Below are 18,120 nucleotides of genomic sequence, written 5' to 3' on the forward strand. Positions count from 1 at the left end.
TACCCTTGTTGGAAGAACTGATCTACATATGGGGACATCAGTCAGAGCAGTCACTGTCTCCCAGGAGAGGAAAAGGCAGGTTCAAGGGCCACCTTGAGTCACCTTGCTCAGGCCTCCTTCAGGGTCACTGCACAGCTTCTTCAACAGCTCCGTGAGGGTGCTGAACTCTCTCAGGAGTGTGCAGTGGGAAACGTCTAAAGCACAGAAGTCTAGCAGGAAGATGACCTGCGGGGGATGAACAAAGGGCTCAGCATACACGTCAGACTATCTCTGGCCAAACACCTGCTCTGCTTATTACAAACTGTCTCTTACCAGTTGACGAGCTGCCATGGAAAACACCGAATTGCATAATTTTTCTACTATGGTCTTTCCACTATACTGTGACAAAAGGGACTCCAAAATCACTCTCATGCTTGCCAGAAACTGTCCCACATCTACCAAAACATAAAGGGAGAAGTTAATACTTGATATAGGAAAAGTATCACTTGCTTAACTGTCATAAAAAAAAAATGGAGCTATAGAGCAGTGGTTCTCAACCTGTGGTCAGTTAAGACCATTGGAAAACAGAGATATTTATGTTACAATTTATAACAGTAGCAAAATTATTGTTATGAAGTAGCAATGAAAATAATGTTATGGTTGGGGTCAGCACATCATGAAGAACTGTATTAAGGGCTGCAGCATCAGGACAGCTGAGAACCACTGCTCTAGAGGGACACAGAAGCTACAGGGGGTCTGCATCAGATGAGATTGTTAGCCATCAGGCAAATGCTTCTGGGAAGGAAAGCAGTCCAATGTCAGTAAAGGTTGCTATTAAAGTGAGTTATGCCTTTGTTCTCATTATTTTTCAGGGAAGTGGAGATAACATTTCTCTAAGGGAAGCTATGCCAGTCAAGGAGGCATGTGCCTGTAATCCAACACTATGGGCCTGAGGCAGAAAACTGAGTCTGAGGTCAGCCTGAGATAGGAGTGAGACTCTGTTTTAAAGAAGAAAAAAGACAAAACCAGCCCTGCTGAGGACTGTGATACAGAAAGCCACATGCACATCCAGCCCACAAATACATGAGTACTGAGGAAGAGCGTTCTTGCCAGGTCAGATTCAGAAACCTGTCTGTGGTCATGGACTGCTGACACTCACATTTTTCAATGAGATCCGTGGCGAGCTCTTTGGCTGTAGCGTCTGTGCTCTTGAGCTGCAGGAAGCACCAGGAGAGCAGGCTGCCTTGCACAGACCAGAACAGGGAGAAAAGCACAGAGCCAACCTCCCCGTGGGCCCGATTGAGCATCAACAACTCACACTGCAAGAAAGCAGACAGAGTGTCTAGACAAGTCTATTCAGAGACCAGTGAGATATCTCTGCCAGAGCCACTGTCACTAGAAACAAACAAACCACAAACCATGTATATGGGGAAGAGTCAATCCAGTAGCAAAGCAAGAAAGATGCTTTATGAAAACGCCCCTCTACAAGCAGCTTTCTTCCATAGGCCACCTGTTTCTGCACCCCAAGGAACCCATCCCATTGCTGAACTCTTCCTTCTCTTATATCTTCATATTTCTTCTCTCTTGTGCCTCTTCCTGAGTATTTGATCAAATTTCTTCTGTCCTAAAATAACTGTTCATCTTTCTATGGACTGTCTAACCACCATCTCTGTTCTTGAGATAAAGTCTTATACATAAGATCGAAAGTATATTTATATTGGCACCATTGTGGAATCAACTTCACCAAGCTAGAACCAAATCATGTATTTTTCTAAAGTAAAACATAAATTATGACATGTCATAAAGGCTATTGGACACAATGAAAGACAGCACATATATCACCATTAATGAATCTCAAAACCAATCTCATTAAAGCAAATATGTCACAGATTGACATATTTGCATGCATATGATTCTGTAAAACAAAACAAACACTCTATATCTCTTCGCCAAGCCAGAACCAAATCATGTATTTTTCTAAAGTAAAACATAAATTATGACATGTTACAAAGGCTATTGGACACGAATGAAAGACAGCACATATATCACCATTAATGAATCTCAAAACACAGAGGATTGCATGTATATGATTCTGTAAGACAAAACAAACACTCTGTATAAAAATTACAAGAAAGGAAAGAAAAGAAACCAGTGAACCCAAATGAAATTATGTTGGCTCCATTTAGAGAGGAGCGAGAAAGCTAAAGAGCTAGTGGCAGGGAGCCTGGACTTCGTGTGTGTGTGTGCATGTGTGCGTGTGTGTGTGTGTGTGCGTGTGTGTGTATGTGTGTGTGTGTGTGTGTGAGTGAGTTTGCACGCGCACGCGCACACTCTATCCATCCATCCTTCCTCTTTTGCATCCATCCATTCTCCTCATTCTAAAAGGTACCTTTATAGCTGGGAATTTCTGTATCCACTTTTAATTCTGGCACTCAGGAGGCAGAGGTAGGTGTATTTCTGGGAATTTCAGACTGGCCAAGGCATGAGACCCTGTTTTGTTTGTTTATTCATTTATTTACTTGGTTTTCCAGATACGGCGTCTCTGTGTAGCCCTGGCTGTCCTGAAACTCACTCTGTAGGTCAGGCTGGCTCAAACTCAGAGATCCACCTACCTCCACCTCCCAAGTGCTGGGATTACAGGCCTGTGCCACCACACCTGTCTCTACTTTCTTTTTTAAAGATTGGAAAGCTGACTAGGTTCAGTGGTTGAGATTACTTGTTGCTCTTGCAAAGGACCTAGGTTCAGTACAATCATCTGTAACTCCAGTTCTAAGGCATCCAATACTCTCTTTTGTTTTTTACAGGGTTTCTCTGTGTAGACTGGCTGACCTGGAACTCGCTATGTATACCAGGCTGGCCTCAAACTCAGAGATCTGACTGTCTCTGCCTCCCAAATGCTGAGATTAAAGGCGTGAGCCACCACTGCCTGCCTCCAATATCCTCCAAGTGCACCAGGCATGCATCTAATGAACAATACATACATTCAGGGGAAATACTCACACATAAGATAAAAAGATAAACTTTAAAAACTTTAAAAGTGCCTTCATCTATTGTGGTTTTGCTTTTGTCTCTCGTTCTTTTGCTTCTAGGGATACCTCACAGGTACCAGTTATCACCTGGAGGGCACAGCTGCTCCTGCCCCCAGACACTTTGCTCATTCCTGCCCTCACTTTTCCTCCTCGATGAAGTACAGCTCTCTTGAAATCCTGCCCTTGACTCCTTTCTGCTCGTGCAGCTGTCCTTTCTTTGCAGATGTCCTCCAGTTGCCCATAAAGCTGTCCAGTCATAGTTTCAACTGCCATCAGTGTGTTATAGCTTATACTGACTCCTTTCTGGAGTGTGCAGCTCCATCTCTCCTGAAGTTCACACATAGCCATTTTCAAGCACCTGTTCCTCCCCATCTTGTCTGTCACAGGTCTCCTCTGCCTACACTGTCTCCATCTTCTCTAGATATTCTCTCTCCCAGGCTCCAGCACCACCTTCTTCCAAGTGCCCTCCAAGCTCCTCTAGACAGGGCTAAGTATGCTTCCTGGCCTCTCCCACATGCCCATGTGCCAACAGCATGACTACACACTAAGACTGATGGCATGTCTTCTGCTCTCCACACTGGGGTCCTCCATCACTATATTCCTTGTGCCTGGCTCAGGGCCTTGTACACAGCGGGCATCCAGTGGAAACAGGTGAATTAACAGATTTAGGAGAAAACTTCAGGTAAGCAGTTCTGACCACTTTTATCTAATCCAACTGTACCTCTCTTGTATAATCTCCAATACCTCAGGGAACTATACTAGCATCTGAATAATCTCTGCTTAGGAGGCTCAGTGTAATTCGACTCCATCTGTGCTCAGATGTGGGTGGCTCAGAGGGTAAGCACTGATCTCCTAGTGCTAAGGCTTATAGGGAACTCTTTGGCCACCTCATTTTTCTAGCTACAACTTACAAGTATGACCTTTTGAAAAGAGGAGAAGAAAGCCCAGATTTTAGTCCTGGCTCCAACATTTAGCAATTCCTCCCACAGGAAGCAATCAGCAGAATGAAGCCCAGTGGGATCCCTGAAGTTCTCTAACTCAGCAGGACTAGGGAGGGCAGGAGTTCAGAAAGACTTCATTGGAGGAACATGCAGGATGGAGATGAGCTTCAAGGCAGGGGAAATGGCAAAAACAGAGGTGGACAGGAGAGTGAGCAGTAGCCACCCGGGGTGGAGAGCACAGATTGGTAACAAGTAGTTAGAGTGAGCTTTATTGGGAAAATTCAGGGACAGTAGAAGAGTCCAGAAAAATGACAGCATGTCAAAATCAGAGGCTGACTGTGATGACAGAAACAAGTTAGTCTGAAGATATGGCAGTTAGGTAGTGGTCAGCCTCAGTGGAGCTGGGACCACTGGTGACTCAGACTACATGCTCAGTAAGGGCTACAAGAGAAGGGAACTGCCCACTAGCTTACTACTGCAGATGGTTTTCTAACAACTTAACAGGAAAGCACTAAAAGCTGGAGGAGATCAGGGCTAGGATGTGGCTCAGATTGTATGTCAGTTGCCTAACACACATGAAGTCCTGCATTTCAGCCCCAGAGCTGCATAAATTGGGTGTGCTAGCACATGCTCTAATCAGAGCACACAGGAGGTGGAAGCAGAAGAATCTCAAATCTGAAGTCATTCTTAGTAAGCTAGTCTGGGCTAGATGAGACTGCATTAAAAAAAAAAAAAAACCAAAACATCAAAAAACAACGAATTAAACAAAGAAACCTAAAGACCCTAAGCTCAACCACAAGATGTAAGATGAGTCATCCTGAAGCCCACATTTCCAAATACCTCAAAGCTGGGACCTAGCTGATTCTCCTACTATAAGAGCTCCTTGAAGTCTTGGGTCACTAGAGTGAGCCAAGGGGGCTTTCTCAGAGCCTCCTGAAGTGCTCTGAGGAGTGAAAATGTTTAAGCCTTATCCCAAGGGATTTGAATGAGCAGCATGGGGTGGGACCTGGAAACCAAACTTCTGTCAGGCAAGACTTATTTGGTAGCAGCATGGGCTACATTCTAAGAAGCACAACATATAAATTATCACCGTCACAAGATAAAGAAATTATAGTGTCAGAGTTGACAAGGCTGAAAATTCATGAACTGATGTTAATTTTTTAAAAAATCAAAGAAATTTTCAGAAAACAAAAAATCAGATCTCTCTGGGATCACTGAGCAATACTACTGGGCACTTGATGCCAATCTCTCTGTTCACAGAATAGCCTTAGCAAGCACTCTTGTGTTTTCAGTCCTTGCTAAGATAAATGAAAATCTCCTAATTTGTTTGCAGGGGCTGGCTGGAAACCTCTGTGCACAGGTGAGGCAGCCAATATCAATGTGTAATCATATTGCAAATGAGGGCTACAAGGAAGGCATGGTGACTGGCATAACCACGCTCCCAAAAGCAGGACAGAAAGATGACAGATCACTGTAACTAGGTACCTCTCGAGCAGCAACAGAGAGAAGGGTGTTCATGACAGCCAGGACTTCACTGGTGTTCATGGTGGCCAAGTCACTCTTCTCAGGTAAAAGCAGAAGGCCTCCTGGATCCTTATCACTGAAAAGACACAAACCTGTCAACAACTGGGTACAGGCTGGGGATTTTCATATTTTCTACCTTGAAAGTCCCAAAAAGAATGTAGGCAGATTTCAATGTCAGGGGTCAGGAAGACAAGCTGTGCTGTCCCTAATATTATATGCAAATCCGTAAGCATATTTGAAAACAACACATCTCCAAGTCTTCCCAGCTCCTGATTATCTTCTTTCTGCAAATTACTATTCTGCACTTTTTTGCAGGGCTGTGGTGTGTGTGTGTGTGTGTGTGTGTGTGTGTGTGTGTGTGAGAGAGAGAGAGAGACTGTGCATGTACATGTATATGTATATGGAGGGTAGAAGATAACCTTGTGAACTGTTTCTCAGGCACTGCCCACTTTGTTTGCGTGAGAAAGGGTCTCTCATTGGCCAGGGACGTGTAAAGTAGGCTGGCTAGGGATTTCCTTTCTTCTGCCTCCTGGCACTGGGATTATATTTTCTGGTTTTTTTTTTTGTTTGTTTGTTTGTTTGGCTTTGTGTTTTTAATGTGGCATCTGGGGATTGAGCTCAAGTCTTCTTGCAAGGCAAGCACTTTACCTCTTCCTAGACCTTTTGTTTTGGAGACAGTTTTTCCTACGGATCCTAAGCAGACCTGAACTCACTATGTATGCAGCCTGGGTTGGCCTTAAACTCTCATGGATTATAGGCATGTGCCACTACACTGGTTTGTAGTTAGTTTTTAAGTAGTTGCATTTATAGATTTAAATATAAGACCTAAACCTCCTTCAATTATTTTTTACCTTTAAAATCCCTTTAGAAACTGAAGTACTCAGAAGGGCTCCACAGTGGACCCAAATATAACTGTTTTATAATGACTGCAGCTTAAAGTACATCACTATCCAATCACTTTTACCTGAAGGAGAAACTTCAGAAACTGAAGCTTTTTAGAGTATCAGACAAAAGACAATCCCAAAAGACATGAGATGAAATAGCTATAATAATAGTAATAATAATAATTATTATTATTTTGCAAAGATTCAAGGTATTTGACAAAGAAAAATAAACTTACCTAAAATATGTGCAGAGTGAACGGAAAGTGAGTTGCAGAGACTGCTTGTGTTCATGTTCAGTGACATTCTTCTAGGAAACCAGAAACTGTACATTTAGAAAATCAACTCCATAACATTCTTCATACCTTAGAGCAGCACAGAATACCACAGAATACCACCACCCACTGGACCATCTCAAAGCATCCAACTAAGCCAGTAAGCAGCACTTCTCTATGGCCTCTGCATCAGCTCCTGTCTCTAGGTTCCTGCCCTGTTTAGGTTTCTGTCTGCTTCCTTCAAGATGAACGGTAATGTAGACGTGTAAGCCAAATAAGCCCCTTTCTCCCCAAGTTGCTTTGGTCATGATTTTTCAGCACAGCAATAGAAATTCTAAAACAGAAATTGGTACCAGGATAGTAGGGTATCGCTGTGATGGACCTGACTATGTTGTTTGGGAAGGACATGCAGATGATGGAGGCCTGGCTTGTGAAGTTCCAGCAGGAAGTTTGAGAGTCACTTAAAGACTCTATTAGGGATGTTGGATATTTGAGTTAAGAATTTGTAGTTCCAGTCAGCTGGAGCTGAAGAATCAGCTGTGATTATCAAGAGACCAGACCCACTGAAGTAAAACCTTTGCTTTATTGAGACAATGCTGGTCAGCTTGAGCTCAGAAATTAGCAGTTATTAAGAAAAGACTAGGATCATTGAGGTAAAATATTTCCTCGAAAGTCAGCACACAGGAGCTGTGTTCCAGAGGGGCCAAGTTGTACCTTGAAATGGCAGCTGAACTTGGTAACATATAGGAATCATCCAGGTGGGTACTGGTTTAACTTTAAGGCATGAAGAAGTCATGAAGAGCAACCAAGGCTTGGTGCTTTGAGAGGTCAAGAAAGGTCATTGGAGAAGGAACAGACTCAGCAGCAGCTGAAGGCCAGAACTGAAAGAATCATGGAGAAAAGTTGAGGCTTAGCACCATGAGGAGGGGCCAGCAGAGGCTATTGATGAAACGTAAAGGCCAGTTGCAGCAAGAGACCCAGCATTTTAGAGATGACAGGACCATGGGGTGACTGCCAAGAACAGCAACAAGTGTGGCGTAGAGCCAGCCTGAGCCTAGGAGATAAGCTGTGTGTGCTGCAGGGAGCCCTTCGGAGGAGCTCAGAAGAGTCAGTGAATACCAGTATTAGACACTGAGTTATTTATACACTTGGAATTTGGTTTTGTGTGCTTTGATGGTGACTGGGCCCTGGTTCTTCCCTCTTGAAGTATGAAAGTATTTAACTTATTTTTGATTTTTTTAGGTGCCCACAGTTTACTTTGAACTTTTAAACAGATTTTGTAATTTTACAAAGACTCTGGATTTTAAAAGAGACTAAACTTTTTAAAGAGACTGAATTTTTAAAGACTGAAGGACTTTTAAAATTTGGAATGCTTATGTTGCAATGTTAATATTCCTGTGTGATCTTGGGGATGAACAAGAAAGGAAATGTTATGGCTTAATAGTGATGTTTGTGTGTCAAGCTGACAAGGGGTCACCAGTCTCTAAACACCAATTTCTATGTAAGGCACTAAGGGAGATTCCAGAGGATTTAAGAGCTAGGCCTCTGCTTGGTACAGTACAATTGGGAAGACAAAAGATAGTCACAATGAATTGTTTAACAACATAAAAATTAGCAGTGCTGCCGGGCAGTGGTGGCTCACGCCTTTAATCCCAGCACTTGGGAGGCAGAGGCAGGCGGATTTCTGAGTTCGAGGCCAGCCTGGTCTACAAAGTGAGTTCCAGGACAGCCAGAGCTACACAGAGAAGCCCTGTCTCAAAAAAACAAAACAAAACAAAAAAATTAGCAGTGCTGTTTAACTCATAATGGTGTAAAGTGAAAAGCCAAACCAAACCAAACAAGAACAAAAAACATCCAACCTAATCCCTCTATTAAGGGATGAACAGAGAGAAACAAGGCTGCTTTGCTAAGAGATACTAATACCATTCAAATGGTCAAATGTCTCATGTGAGACACATGCTAACAACAACAACAACAACAACAACAATAGTCATTCATTCAGCTACCTGATGAATGATTCCAGCAAAAAAATATAAGAATGTTTGGTGTAAAATGTTCCATTGACAGCACAGTGCTTTAACTACAAAAAGCACATTTACCTGGACCTGAATCTGAGTAATGTAGAGAGGAGCCTAGGAAGGGAAGAAGAACCAGCTGAGAAGTCAAACCCCAGTAGATGATCTTTAGTTATATACTGAGATAGTTATGAATAGAATTGGTCAGCGATTTCCTTCAAAATGACACTGGGTGGGTGTGTATAATGAAAGGTAAGTGAGGCACATTAGTGATGAAACAAGATTTACCTGACAAAGTTAGGTGATGAGGATCCATTGTGTTATTCCTTTAAATTTTTCTCATAATTTGGGAAAGACAAGATTAAAAATCTGATTGTAAGCAAGTCATAAGAGTGGAAACTACACTGTGACTAAGCAAGAGAACAATCTGTGAAATTCACATTGAACACAGTGTCTGTCCTTTAAAATCTCACACAAAGCTTTGCATATAGTGAGTGCATCAGAAAACACTGTCATGTATTTAGAGAAGATAAAGACTGACTCAGTCATGTACTCCACAATTACCATCATGGTGAAGAGCTGGTTTCTCCGAGTCTGTCGATCAGGAAAGAAAATGGCGGCCCCATTGAGAAGAGTGTTTCTCACTTCTTGTTTTAGGATCTCCATGGGCATGGAATCTCCATTAGCTCTATCTACCACTAAAGAGAAAGAACAATGGATCAGCTCTAACACAGTCCATCTGTTCCCTAATTAACTTGATTACAAGTCCATTACTCTCCTCTTCATGCTTTGTACCAGAGCAAACTATTTCTTTGTATAGGTTTAGCAGTATAGGCAAGGCAGCTTTTATTGACATATGACTAAAACAAAGACTATCTGGACAAGTTTTTATATATTGCTTTCTCTGTTCTCTTGAGATACACCTGAGACAAAGACTTAAAAGTGCTCTCAGATGTGGCATGTGCTTCATCTTCAACTGTTACTATAGTCTCTCTCTAAGGGCTTCATCCAGAATCTTGAATGATGTTAAGGTCGAACAGTGTAAAAGTAATTACCCTCAATAAAATAGAACTGTTTCTGAAACTAGGAGGAAGTCAGCTGTAAAAGAATAAACCCTCAATTCAAAACAGTAATCTAAAAGGCACCAAACAAAATTCTCCTGTTGTGTTAGGGACATAAATCAGATGGCAGAGTGCTTGCCTAGCATTTGTGAAGCTCTGGGTTTGAGGCCCAGGACTATATAAAATTGAGTTTGTGAACAAGAAAAAGATCATCCTGAGTGAGGTAACCCAGACCCAGAAAAAGAAACATGGCATGCACTAAGTTCCTAGTCATAAAGGTCAAGATAACCATGCTACAATGCACAGTCCCAAAGAAGCTAAATAAGAAGGAGGGCCCAAGGGGAACACTTGAATCTCACTCAGAAGGGGAAATAGATTATAGACATGGGGCAGTGAAGGCAGGGAACTGGGTGGGGGAGGGAGTGGGAATGAAAACGGGAGGGATGAGGTGGGAGGAGGATGGAGGGAGAGAGTACTGGGAGACAATTGAATTGGCAGTGGGCTGGGGGAAAATCTCTGGAATGAACTAGAAACCTAGGACAATGGATATTCTCAGTAATCCATGAGGGTGACCCTAGCTAAGACTCCTAGCAATGAGGGATTATGGACCCTGAACAGGCCATCTCCTGTAACCAGGCAAGACTTCCAATGGAAGGACTGGTACACCAACACAGCCACAAAACCTTAGATCCATAATCTATCCTGCTTACAAGATGTGCAGGGGTAAAAGATGGAGCAGAATTTGAGGGCTGGGCCAAGCAACCAATGACTCACCAAACCTGAGACCCATGCCATGAGAGGGAGCCCACCCTGACACTATTAATGATACTCTGCTACACTTACAGACAGGAGCCTAGCATAACTATCATCTGAGAGGTTTCACCCAGCAACTGATGGAAACAGATGCAGAGACTGAAGGCCAAACATTAAGCAGAGCTTGGGGAATCCTATGGAAGAGGGGACACGGATACCACAAGAAAACCTACAGAATCTATGAGCCCATAGGGGCTCATAGAGACTGAGCTGCTAACCAGAGAGCATGCATGGGATGGACATAGGCTCTCTACACATATGTAACAGTTGTGCAGCTAGGTCTTCACATGAGACTCTTAAATCAGGAGCAGGGGCTGTCTCTGACCACATTGCTTACTTTTAGATTCCTTTCCTCGAACTGGGCTGCCTAGTCTAGCCTCAATAGCAACTTGATATGCCAAAGCTAACTGATATTCATAGAGAAGAAGGGGTGGATGGGGGGAGGTGAGCTGAGAGGGAGGGACTGGGAGGGAAAGAGGGAAGGGAAGCTGTGATCAGGATATAAAGTGAATAAATAACTTAACTAATTAAAAAAAAAAACCCTGAGTATTTTGTTATAATTCCTATAATTCCTATTGCCTATAGTTCCAGGAGGCAGAAACAGGAAGATCATTCTCAACCACTTAAGTGAGCCAGAGGCCAGCTGGGATCCTTGAGACTCATTCTTAAGGAAAAAAAGAAAGAAAAGGACCAGAGGGAGGAAGGCAGAAAAGCAAGCAGGTTCATGTCCCACAGTGCCAATCTCTTTCTAGCTAACATAATCACTAGACCCCTTACACTTCTATAGCCAAGTGGTCTATAGTCATCAGTACAAAGTCCCATTCAAGGCACACTCCAGGACCTACCATCACATAAGTGTGTGTAGAGCTCCTTGGCAGCCTGTATTCCCTCAGGGCGCTGTGCTGCAGGTTTCTCTTCCTCTGAGGCAGCTTGTGGATCACCCTGTAGCACTGAGAAGCAGCTCTGCAGGAGCTGCAGCAGAAGGGTCTGTGCGCAGATGCATTCTTCCCTTGGACTGCAGAGGACAAAGAACATCAGAGAGCAGAAGAGCAGGTACCTTTTACCCTCCAAAGCCATATAGCTGTCTATAACAGACTTCCCTCAAGACATCAGGTTCAGTAAAGGAACACCAAGCCAGAGAAAGCTGGGAGGAATTCAAGGAACATTGCCAGACACCTGGAAACAGACCCCATCTGAATGGCCATTGGTAACAAACTCTGTCTGAAAGCCCATTTGTGGGACGGAAACACATTTCTGATTTTGTTTCTTCATCTGTAAAATGAGGAGACTAATCATGTTCTTCATTTAAAAGTCCGTGATCAGAACAAAAGAGTCTCAAACTTTGGAACTTTTTTCCTGATTTTGGAGTATTTGCACATGCATGCATGCATACATCAGAGGGGAGGGAAAAGGAAGGGGACAGGAAAGAGAAGAAGGCTCTCTTGGGAGTCAGGACCCAAGTTTAGACATGAAATTCATGGAGCTAGAGATATGGCTTGCTCCAGAATCATAAGAATTGGCATTCAGATCCCAGGGCCCTGTAACAAGCTAGGCATACCTGTGAATGCAGTAACCCAGCTTCAAGTTGTGTGTGTGTGGGGGGGGGGGGGGCACAAAAGACAGGAGGATTTCGGGGTTACTGGCTTTTAGCATAGCTAAGAAAACGTGATACCCAATGCTCTCTTTTGGCTTCTACATACACCATACACACAGGCCCATATATCCACACACATGAGCATAGACTAACTCTCTCTCTCTCTCTCTCTCTCTCTTTCACACACACACACACACACACACACACACACACACACACACACACACAAATGGATAATTTTTTTAAATATGAAATTGATTTGTTTTGTATACAATTTTTTTTTCAGTGATGGGGACTGAAGCCAGGGCCTTGTGCATGCTTATAAGCACTGTGTCGAGAGCTAGAGACTGAAGCAGGACCTGTGCAGGCTGAGTAAGCACTGTGTCGCTGGGTTCCTGGTCCCAGCCATGCAGCAGTTTTAGCTCAGCTGCATTTTGACTGTGATTCATGATATGAAGTGAAATGTGGAATTTTCCACTGGTGGCACAGAAACATTTTTCAATTTTGTAATTTTGGATTAGACATGTTCAACCTACAACACCATAATGCCTGACCTGTTTATCCTATCAGGTGTGAGGACAGTCAATAAGGAAATGGTTGGGAAAATGCTTCCTAAAAATGTTGTAGAAATTTGAGGGCCATTTTCAACAACTGAATCTTTCAAATCATAAGAATACAAGAAAAAGTTTAGAAGGAAAACAAATAACCATTTCAGTTTTGCTTATGATTGTCACTTTATAATAAGTTCTGACATACTTTTGCTTTAATTTACTGTAAAAATTCCAGAAGATCTGCAAATCAAGACCTGCGAAGTCCAGGAAAGACTTATATTTTAAGCCACTTTCCTTTTGCTGCACCTAAAAAATGATAAAGACAGAAAAAAAGTAAAATTAAAATATATATTTTGAGAAAGACTGAGATGTCTCATTTACTTGCTATGGTTAAGAAGTGAATGAAATTTTCATATAACTCAGAAATGTGTGTATGTGTGTATGTATGTATGTATGTATGTATGTGTGTGTGTCTATATATGTGTGCATCTATGTACGTGTGTGTCTGTGTGTGTGTATGTTTGCATCTGTATATATCTTTGTGTGTGTCTATGTATGTGTGTCTTTGTGTATGTCTATGTGTGCACACATGAATATAAAAGTAAATGTAATACTAATAAACACATGGCCACACAGGCTCTCTGACTTAATAAACATAAGCCTAGCTTTACATGACAGTGGTGCCCAGGACTGTCCTGACACCCCTACATGTGGGCTGTACTTCTGCTGTGATCTAGTTACTACTCTTAGGCCTCTCTCTCTTTTTTGCTGTGATAAAGAGTTCTTAGTGAACAGAGACCCAAACACCATCTATACACTGGCTTAATGGCCTCTTGTGCACTGAAGAGAAAAGAAAGCTAAGGGTGGACACTACCACACACACACAAGTGCTTCCCTGAAGCACTCCACAGTGATGGCAGTACGACTCGCTTGAGTGAACAGATACAGTGATTTTACTAGCAACTGTAAAAGTCAGCATCAAACCCTCAAATATTTCAGATTCAAATGCTGATAGTTTAGTCCATTTAATAAATGAAACACCCTCCAGGTGTGAGAAGAAATTCCAAGACTTAAAGAACAGATCCTGTGATGCTGCTGTGTTTGCCAACCCTGGGCAAGCACAAGTGGGGACAGTACCACGAGTCTGCAGGTCTACTCCAGGTGATCTTACAACAATTGGCTACATGCCATGTCGTATTCCATAGACTGGGGCCAAAGCCCACTCTCTCCATCCTTTTTGTATTATTGCGCAATAGAATATCTGCTGTATTCATCAATACTGCCATTACTTCAGAATGGCCAGGTTTTAAAGGTTGCCCATTTCCCTTGACACTGTCAGTCATTTCTCCTAGAGGAGTGTTATATAACAATGGAAGGAACCTACCAGGTCGTGGGCGAGCTGCTGGATGAACTGCAGGGTCTTAAGAAGCAGGGTGGCTCCATAGATATTCTCTGTGTCCCTTCTACAGTGGGCATAGAGGATGCTTTGCTCCGCTTCTGCCCTTGCAGGCCGGAGGTACCCACTGATGCTCAAGCCCTGCACACCCAGCCGCTCGGCTGATTCCTGGCGGGTGCAGAGGAACTTCACCATCAAGAACTGGAAAGGATAAAAGAGACTAAGAGAAGGACTTGGAATCCCTAAGTACAATGAAAGAAGGCTGAAAAGCCTTTTTAGGAAAGTTCCTCTTGGTTTTAGCAAGTATTTTATAAAGCATCATCATGCCCAGTACTGGGGACACAGAACAAGTTCAGTATCTTCAACCAACAGAAAAAAAGATAAAACACAGAATAAGTCAGGTTTTATTAGGATCATACTAAGAGCAGTGGCCTTCTGAAAGGCAAAAACCAGGCAGGAATGAAAGAAGTTTTTTTAAAAGACAAAAATCATATATTTAGTGAAAACAGTCAATGTCCTAAGGAATGACTTCAATTTTCCAAGCAGCATGTACAACTCATGCACCGGAAGCAAAGATACACTTTCTGTACAAACAAAGCAAAGGTATTTATTCCCAAAGTTGAGCTTGGCGTAAACTGCTCCTTAAAGGGAAAGTTCCTTTCATAAAGGCCTTGCAGTCTTATTTCCAGTTTTACATTGGACTTATTTATTTTATGCATGTGGGCACACGGATCTCAGTGTGCCTGTCAAGGTGAGAGGACAAACTGAAGGAGCTGGTTCTCTCCTACATTGGTTCCAGGGATCAAACTCAGATTCTGGGCTTGGCAGCAAGTATTTTTACCTATTGAGCACCTCACTGATAATAAAGGCCTTTCTGAAATTTATTACTCAAATGCACAGATATGCAATGAGCACATACTGTGTGTGAACTCTGAAAAGAGTTCTGAATTTTCTTACTTACTCTAAGATTTATCCTTAATTTAAGAAAAATAAAGTACATGGCCAGCACTACTCTCAGAACTGGGAGAACAAACGCACTCCTCGTGCATTTCTGCCTGTGTACTATTCATTGTAGTATGCCTTCCTGATACATCTCAGCCAAGCTGAAGATTATGGTCCGATCCACCTCCAGCACTTGGCATGATTTCATACTCTTTCATATCAAGTCTTCTCTGGTGAATCCCAGGGTAAGTTACATCTCCCTCTGTCACAGTCATATCACATCTGTCTCCCCCAGCTCCTCTGATGTCCTGGTGTTGGCACAGGGCTGGTGTAGTTAGCAATGCTTGTAGAAGGGGAAGGCAGGTAAATGAGCAAAGGGCAAACTGACTACTGCTTACTTTGGCAACTCTGCACTGTTGTAACTTGACATCTGCTTCATCCCATTCTTCTTCTAGCTCAAACCAGCCAATAGGATCATCCTCTCCAAGGTCATCAGATGAGCAGCCAATCCTGTGAATACAAGTGTAATCATAGACATTTTCTTGCTTCTAAGTTTTTCCAGAGACTGACAAGGCCTCATCCAAATGGCATTTAAGTCAGGCATTTCCAGTGAGTTGCAGGAGAGGCATACCAGGATGGGCATTTCTGGTAAGCGCGAAGGAAGAGGCAAGAATGGCTTCCCTCCCTAGGTCAGACAAACGAGTGAGCATATAACTAGCCTGAGGTCTGAGGCACGCCCAAACAGCTGAAGAGTTGATACCTCAGACCCTGGAGCTCTCAAATCTCAGCCTTCACAGACCTCTGTTGATTAGCAAGTCCTCCAAAGGAAGCATTCCATCCTCAAAACAAAGGATAATCGCATGCTGCTGTTTAAAAGCTGAGTGGCTAAGTGCTGCTCCCTCTTCAGCAGGCACTCTTTCATGCAACATTCTTGGTTGGTTGGTTGGTTGGTTGGTTGGTTGGTTGGTTTGAGACAGTCTCACTAGGTAGCCTTAGCTCTTCTGGAACTCACTATGGAGACCAGGTTGGCCTTGACCTAATAGACATTTGCTTGCCTCTACCTCCCAAACGCTGAGATTAAAGGCTACCATGCCTGGCAAAAAGTCTACTTAAAAAAGTCTGCGACCTGAAAAGCTGGCAGAGTCAGGCACCGGCAGAGTCGGGCACCGGCAGAGTCGGGCACTGGAAAAGTGACTTTGCTCACTAAACCTCACTGTACAGCAAGCAGGTGCTTCCTCTGGAGCACAGTGCCAGCACAACACAACAAAATAGTCAAGAAAATGTCATTTCCAAGTGGAGAGAGACTGATTTTATATGTAGGCCAATTTAGTTGGCCTATATTGAAGAATAACTCAGGCTAGAATCAGATCAAATCATTAAGGGACTCATGAACAAGTTTGTATTTAGGTTAAAAAAATAAACACATCCTGCACAAGATGTGAAAGACCTTGCTTGACAAAGAGTTAAGAGGAAAAGACCTATTTTAATATCCCAAGAGTGAGAACATAGTTGCTTAAAATTAGCTTGTACCTGTAGCCATTATTAAAAAAGAAATAATGCTGGGTAAGCCTAGCACACAGGAAGCTGAGGCAGGAGAAGTGCAACAAGTTTGAGACCAGCCTGGCTATACAGTGAGTTCCAAGCTACCCAAGCTAATAAGACCTAATCTCAAGAAACAAAGCACAAACAAAATAATGAAGGAAGAAGAGGAAAGGAAAGAAGAAAAAGAAAGAAAGAAAGAAAGAAAGAAAGAAAGAAAGAAAGAAAGAAACAAACAAACAAACAAACAAACAAACAAACAAAGTCTTAGGTCCTTCCTGTAACTACTGAATCAGACCTGCATTTTCACAGGATCCTCTGGGAAATACAATAGCACAGAAGGCAAGTCTAGGGCTCTGATTCATGATAGCGTCCTAGCAGCAATAAGGAGGGCAACGCTACCTGATGGGTCAGCAATGACCTCTGTGGCAGTCTACCTTAAGCCTTCATCTTAATGACCCCATCCCACACCTATTCTCTGACTTCTGAAGGTATAGTTTGGCTTGCCCCCCATATTCTCTGAGTTTTCTGTTGTCACTTAACTAGTGCCGCTCATCAGAGTGACCTATGTCCCTCAAGTCCACAGTCCTCCAGAGCCATGTCTTCTATCTCTACATTTTCCTTTAGTTTTGTTTGAGAGAGGGTCTTAATCTATAGCAGAGGTTGGCCTTAAACTCTCAGAGATCTTATCTCAGCTTCCTGAATACTGAGATTACAGTCATGAGGCACCATGCCTGGATCCTATTTTTTAATGAACATTTCAAAGACTGTCATGTCTGTCCCTACAATACAAGAGTTTCTTCTAAGCTGCTGACTTGTTTGTCCTACTGGCTGTAAGACATCTCAAAGTCTTACCAAGAGGGCTAACATTAAGCTGTCTTCCCATAATCCTGCTTCTCCCTGGGGCATGTTCTATCTCAGAGGAGGGCACTACCAAGTTCTCTACCTGCCCAAGCCCCACAGCTGGAACTTGGTGCTGCCCAGCCTCCTTTCCTCTTCTGCTCTCTTCTCAGGGATCCCCAGGGCCCAAGGCCACTCTTCCCCACAGTGCAGCTCAGCCATACAATCACCAGTCCCTTCACTGTCTATGTTCCACTTCTAGGTTCTGGTGCCTCTCTTCTCTCTGCTCAGACTACACACTGTTTCTTCAAGCACCTACTTAGTGTGCAATTCACTCTTCAGAACATCGCAGCACTGCTCACTGGCTCAGGGCTGTTTCCCATCATGTGAGGCCTGCTCTCTGCTCTCAGAGGTCTCCTGCACTGCATTCATTACGCAGTACACACTGTCTCCTGGCAGGAACTCTACAGTCACTGCAGTGCCCTCTTTGGTACTTTTTCCACTGCAGGACCTTCAATGTATCAGGTCCAGCACATAATATATTTTTAATAAGTATTTTCAATGAAAGTTTGAGGAGGCTGGAGACAAGGCTCAGAAGACCCAGGTTTGGTTCTTAGCACCCACATGGCAGCTCACAATCACTCATAACTCCAGTTCTGGGGGATCCAATGCAGCTTTCTGATCTTCATGGTCAGGAGGCACACACATGGTGCAGGTATATACACACCACAAAACTGTTG

General features: G+C 43.1%; 1 protein-coding gene across 3 annotated transcripts in view; it reads right to left on the reverse strand.

The window, feature by feature from the left end:
- The window catches only part of Zzef1 (zinc finger ZZ-type and EF-hand domain containing 1), a 125,611-nt gene that overhangs the window by 58,655 nt on the left and 48,836 nt on the right, over positions 1–18,120 (reverse strand). For 2 of the 3 annotated variants that reach the window (XM_052194388.1, XM_052194390.1), the window contains exons 12-21: positions 15,400–15,511; positions 14,048–14,260; positions 12,869–12,969; positions 11,364–11,533; positions 9,209–9,342; positions 6,594–6,664; positions 5,435–5,549; positions 1,139–1,298; positions 313–434; positions 103–225 (exon numbers count right to left, since the gene is read on the reverse strand). In XM_052194388.1, the coding sequence (XP_052050348.1) occupies positions 103–225; positions 313–434; positions 1,139–1,298; positions 5,435–5,549; positions 6,594–6,664; positions 9,209–9,342; positions 11,364–11,533; positions 12,869–12,969; positions 14,048–14,260; positions 15,400–15,511 (1,321 nt within the window). The remainder of the gene's footprint in view (positions 1–102; positions 226–312; positions 435–1,138; positions 1,299–5,434; positions 5,550–6,593; positions 6,665–9,208; positions 9,343–11,363; positions 11,534–12,868; positions 12,970–14,047; positions 14,261–15,399; positions 15,512–18,120) is intronic. The other variant, XM_052194389.1, reaches the window with a different exon arrangement.

The sequence above is a fragment of the Apodemus sylvaticus genome, chromosome 10, assembly GCF_947179515.1.
Source record: "Apodemus sylvaticus chromosome 10, mApoSyl1.1, whole genome shotgun sequence".
Classification (NCBI taxonomy): domain Eukaryota; kingdom Metazoa; phylum Chordata; class Mammalia; order Rodentia; family Muridae; genus Apodemus; species Apodemus sylvaticus.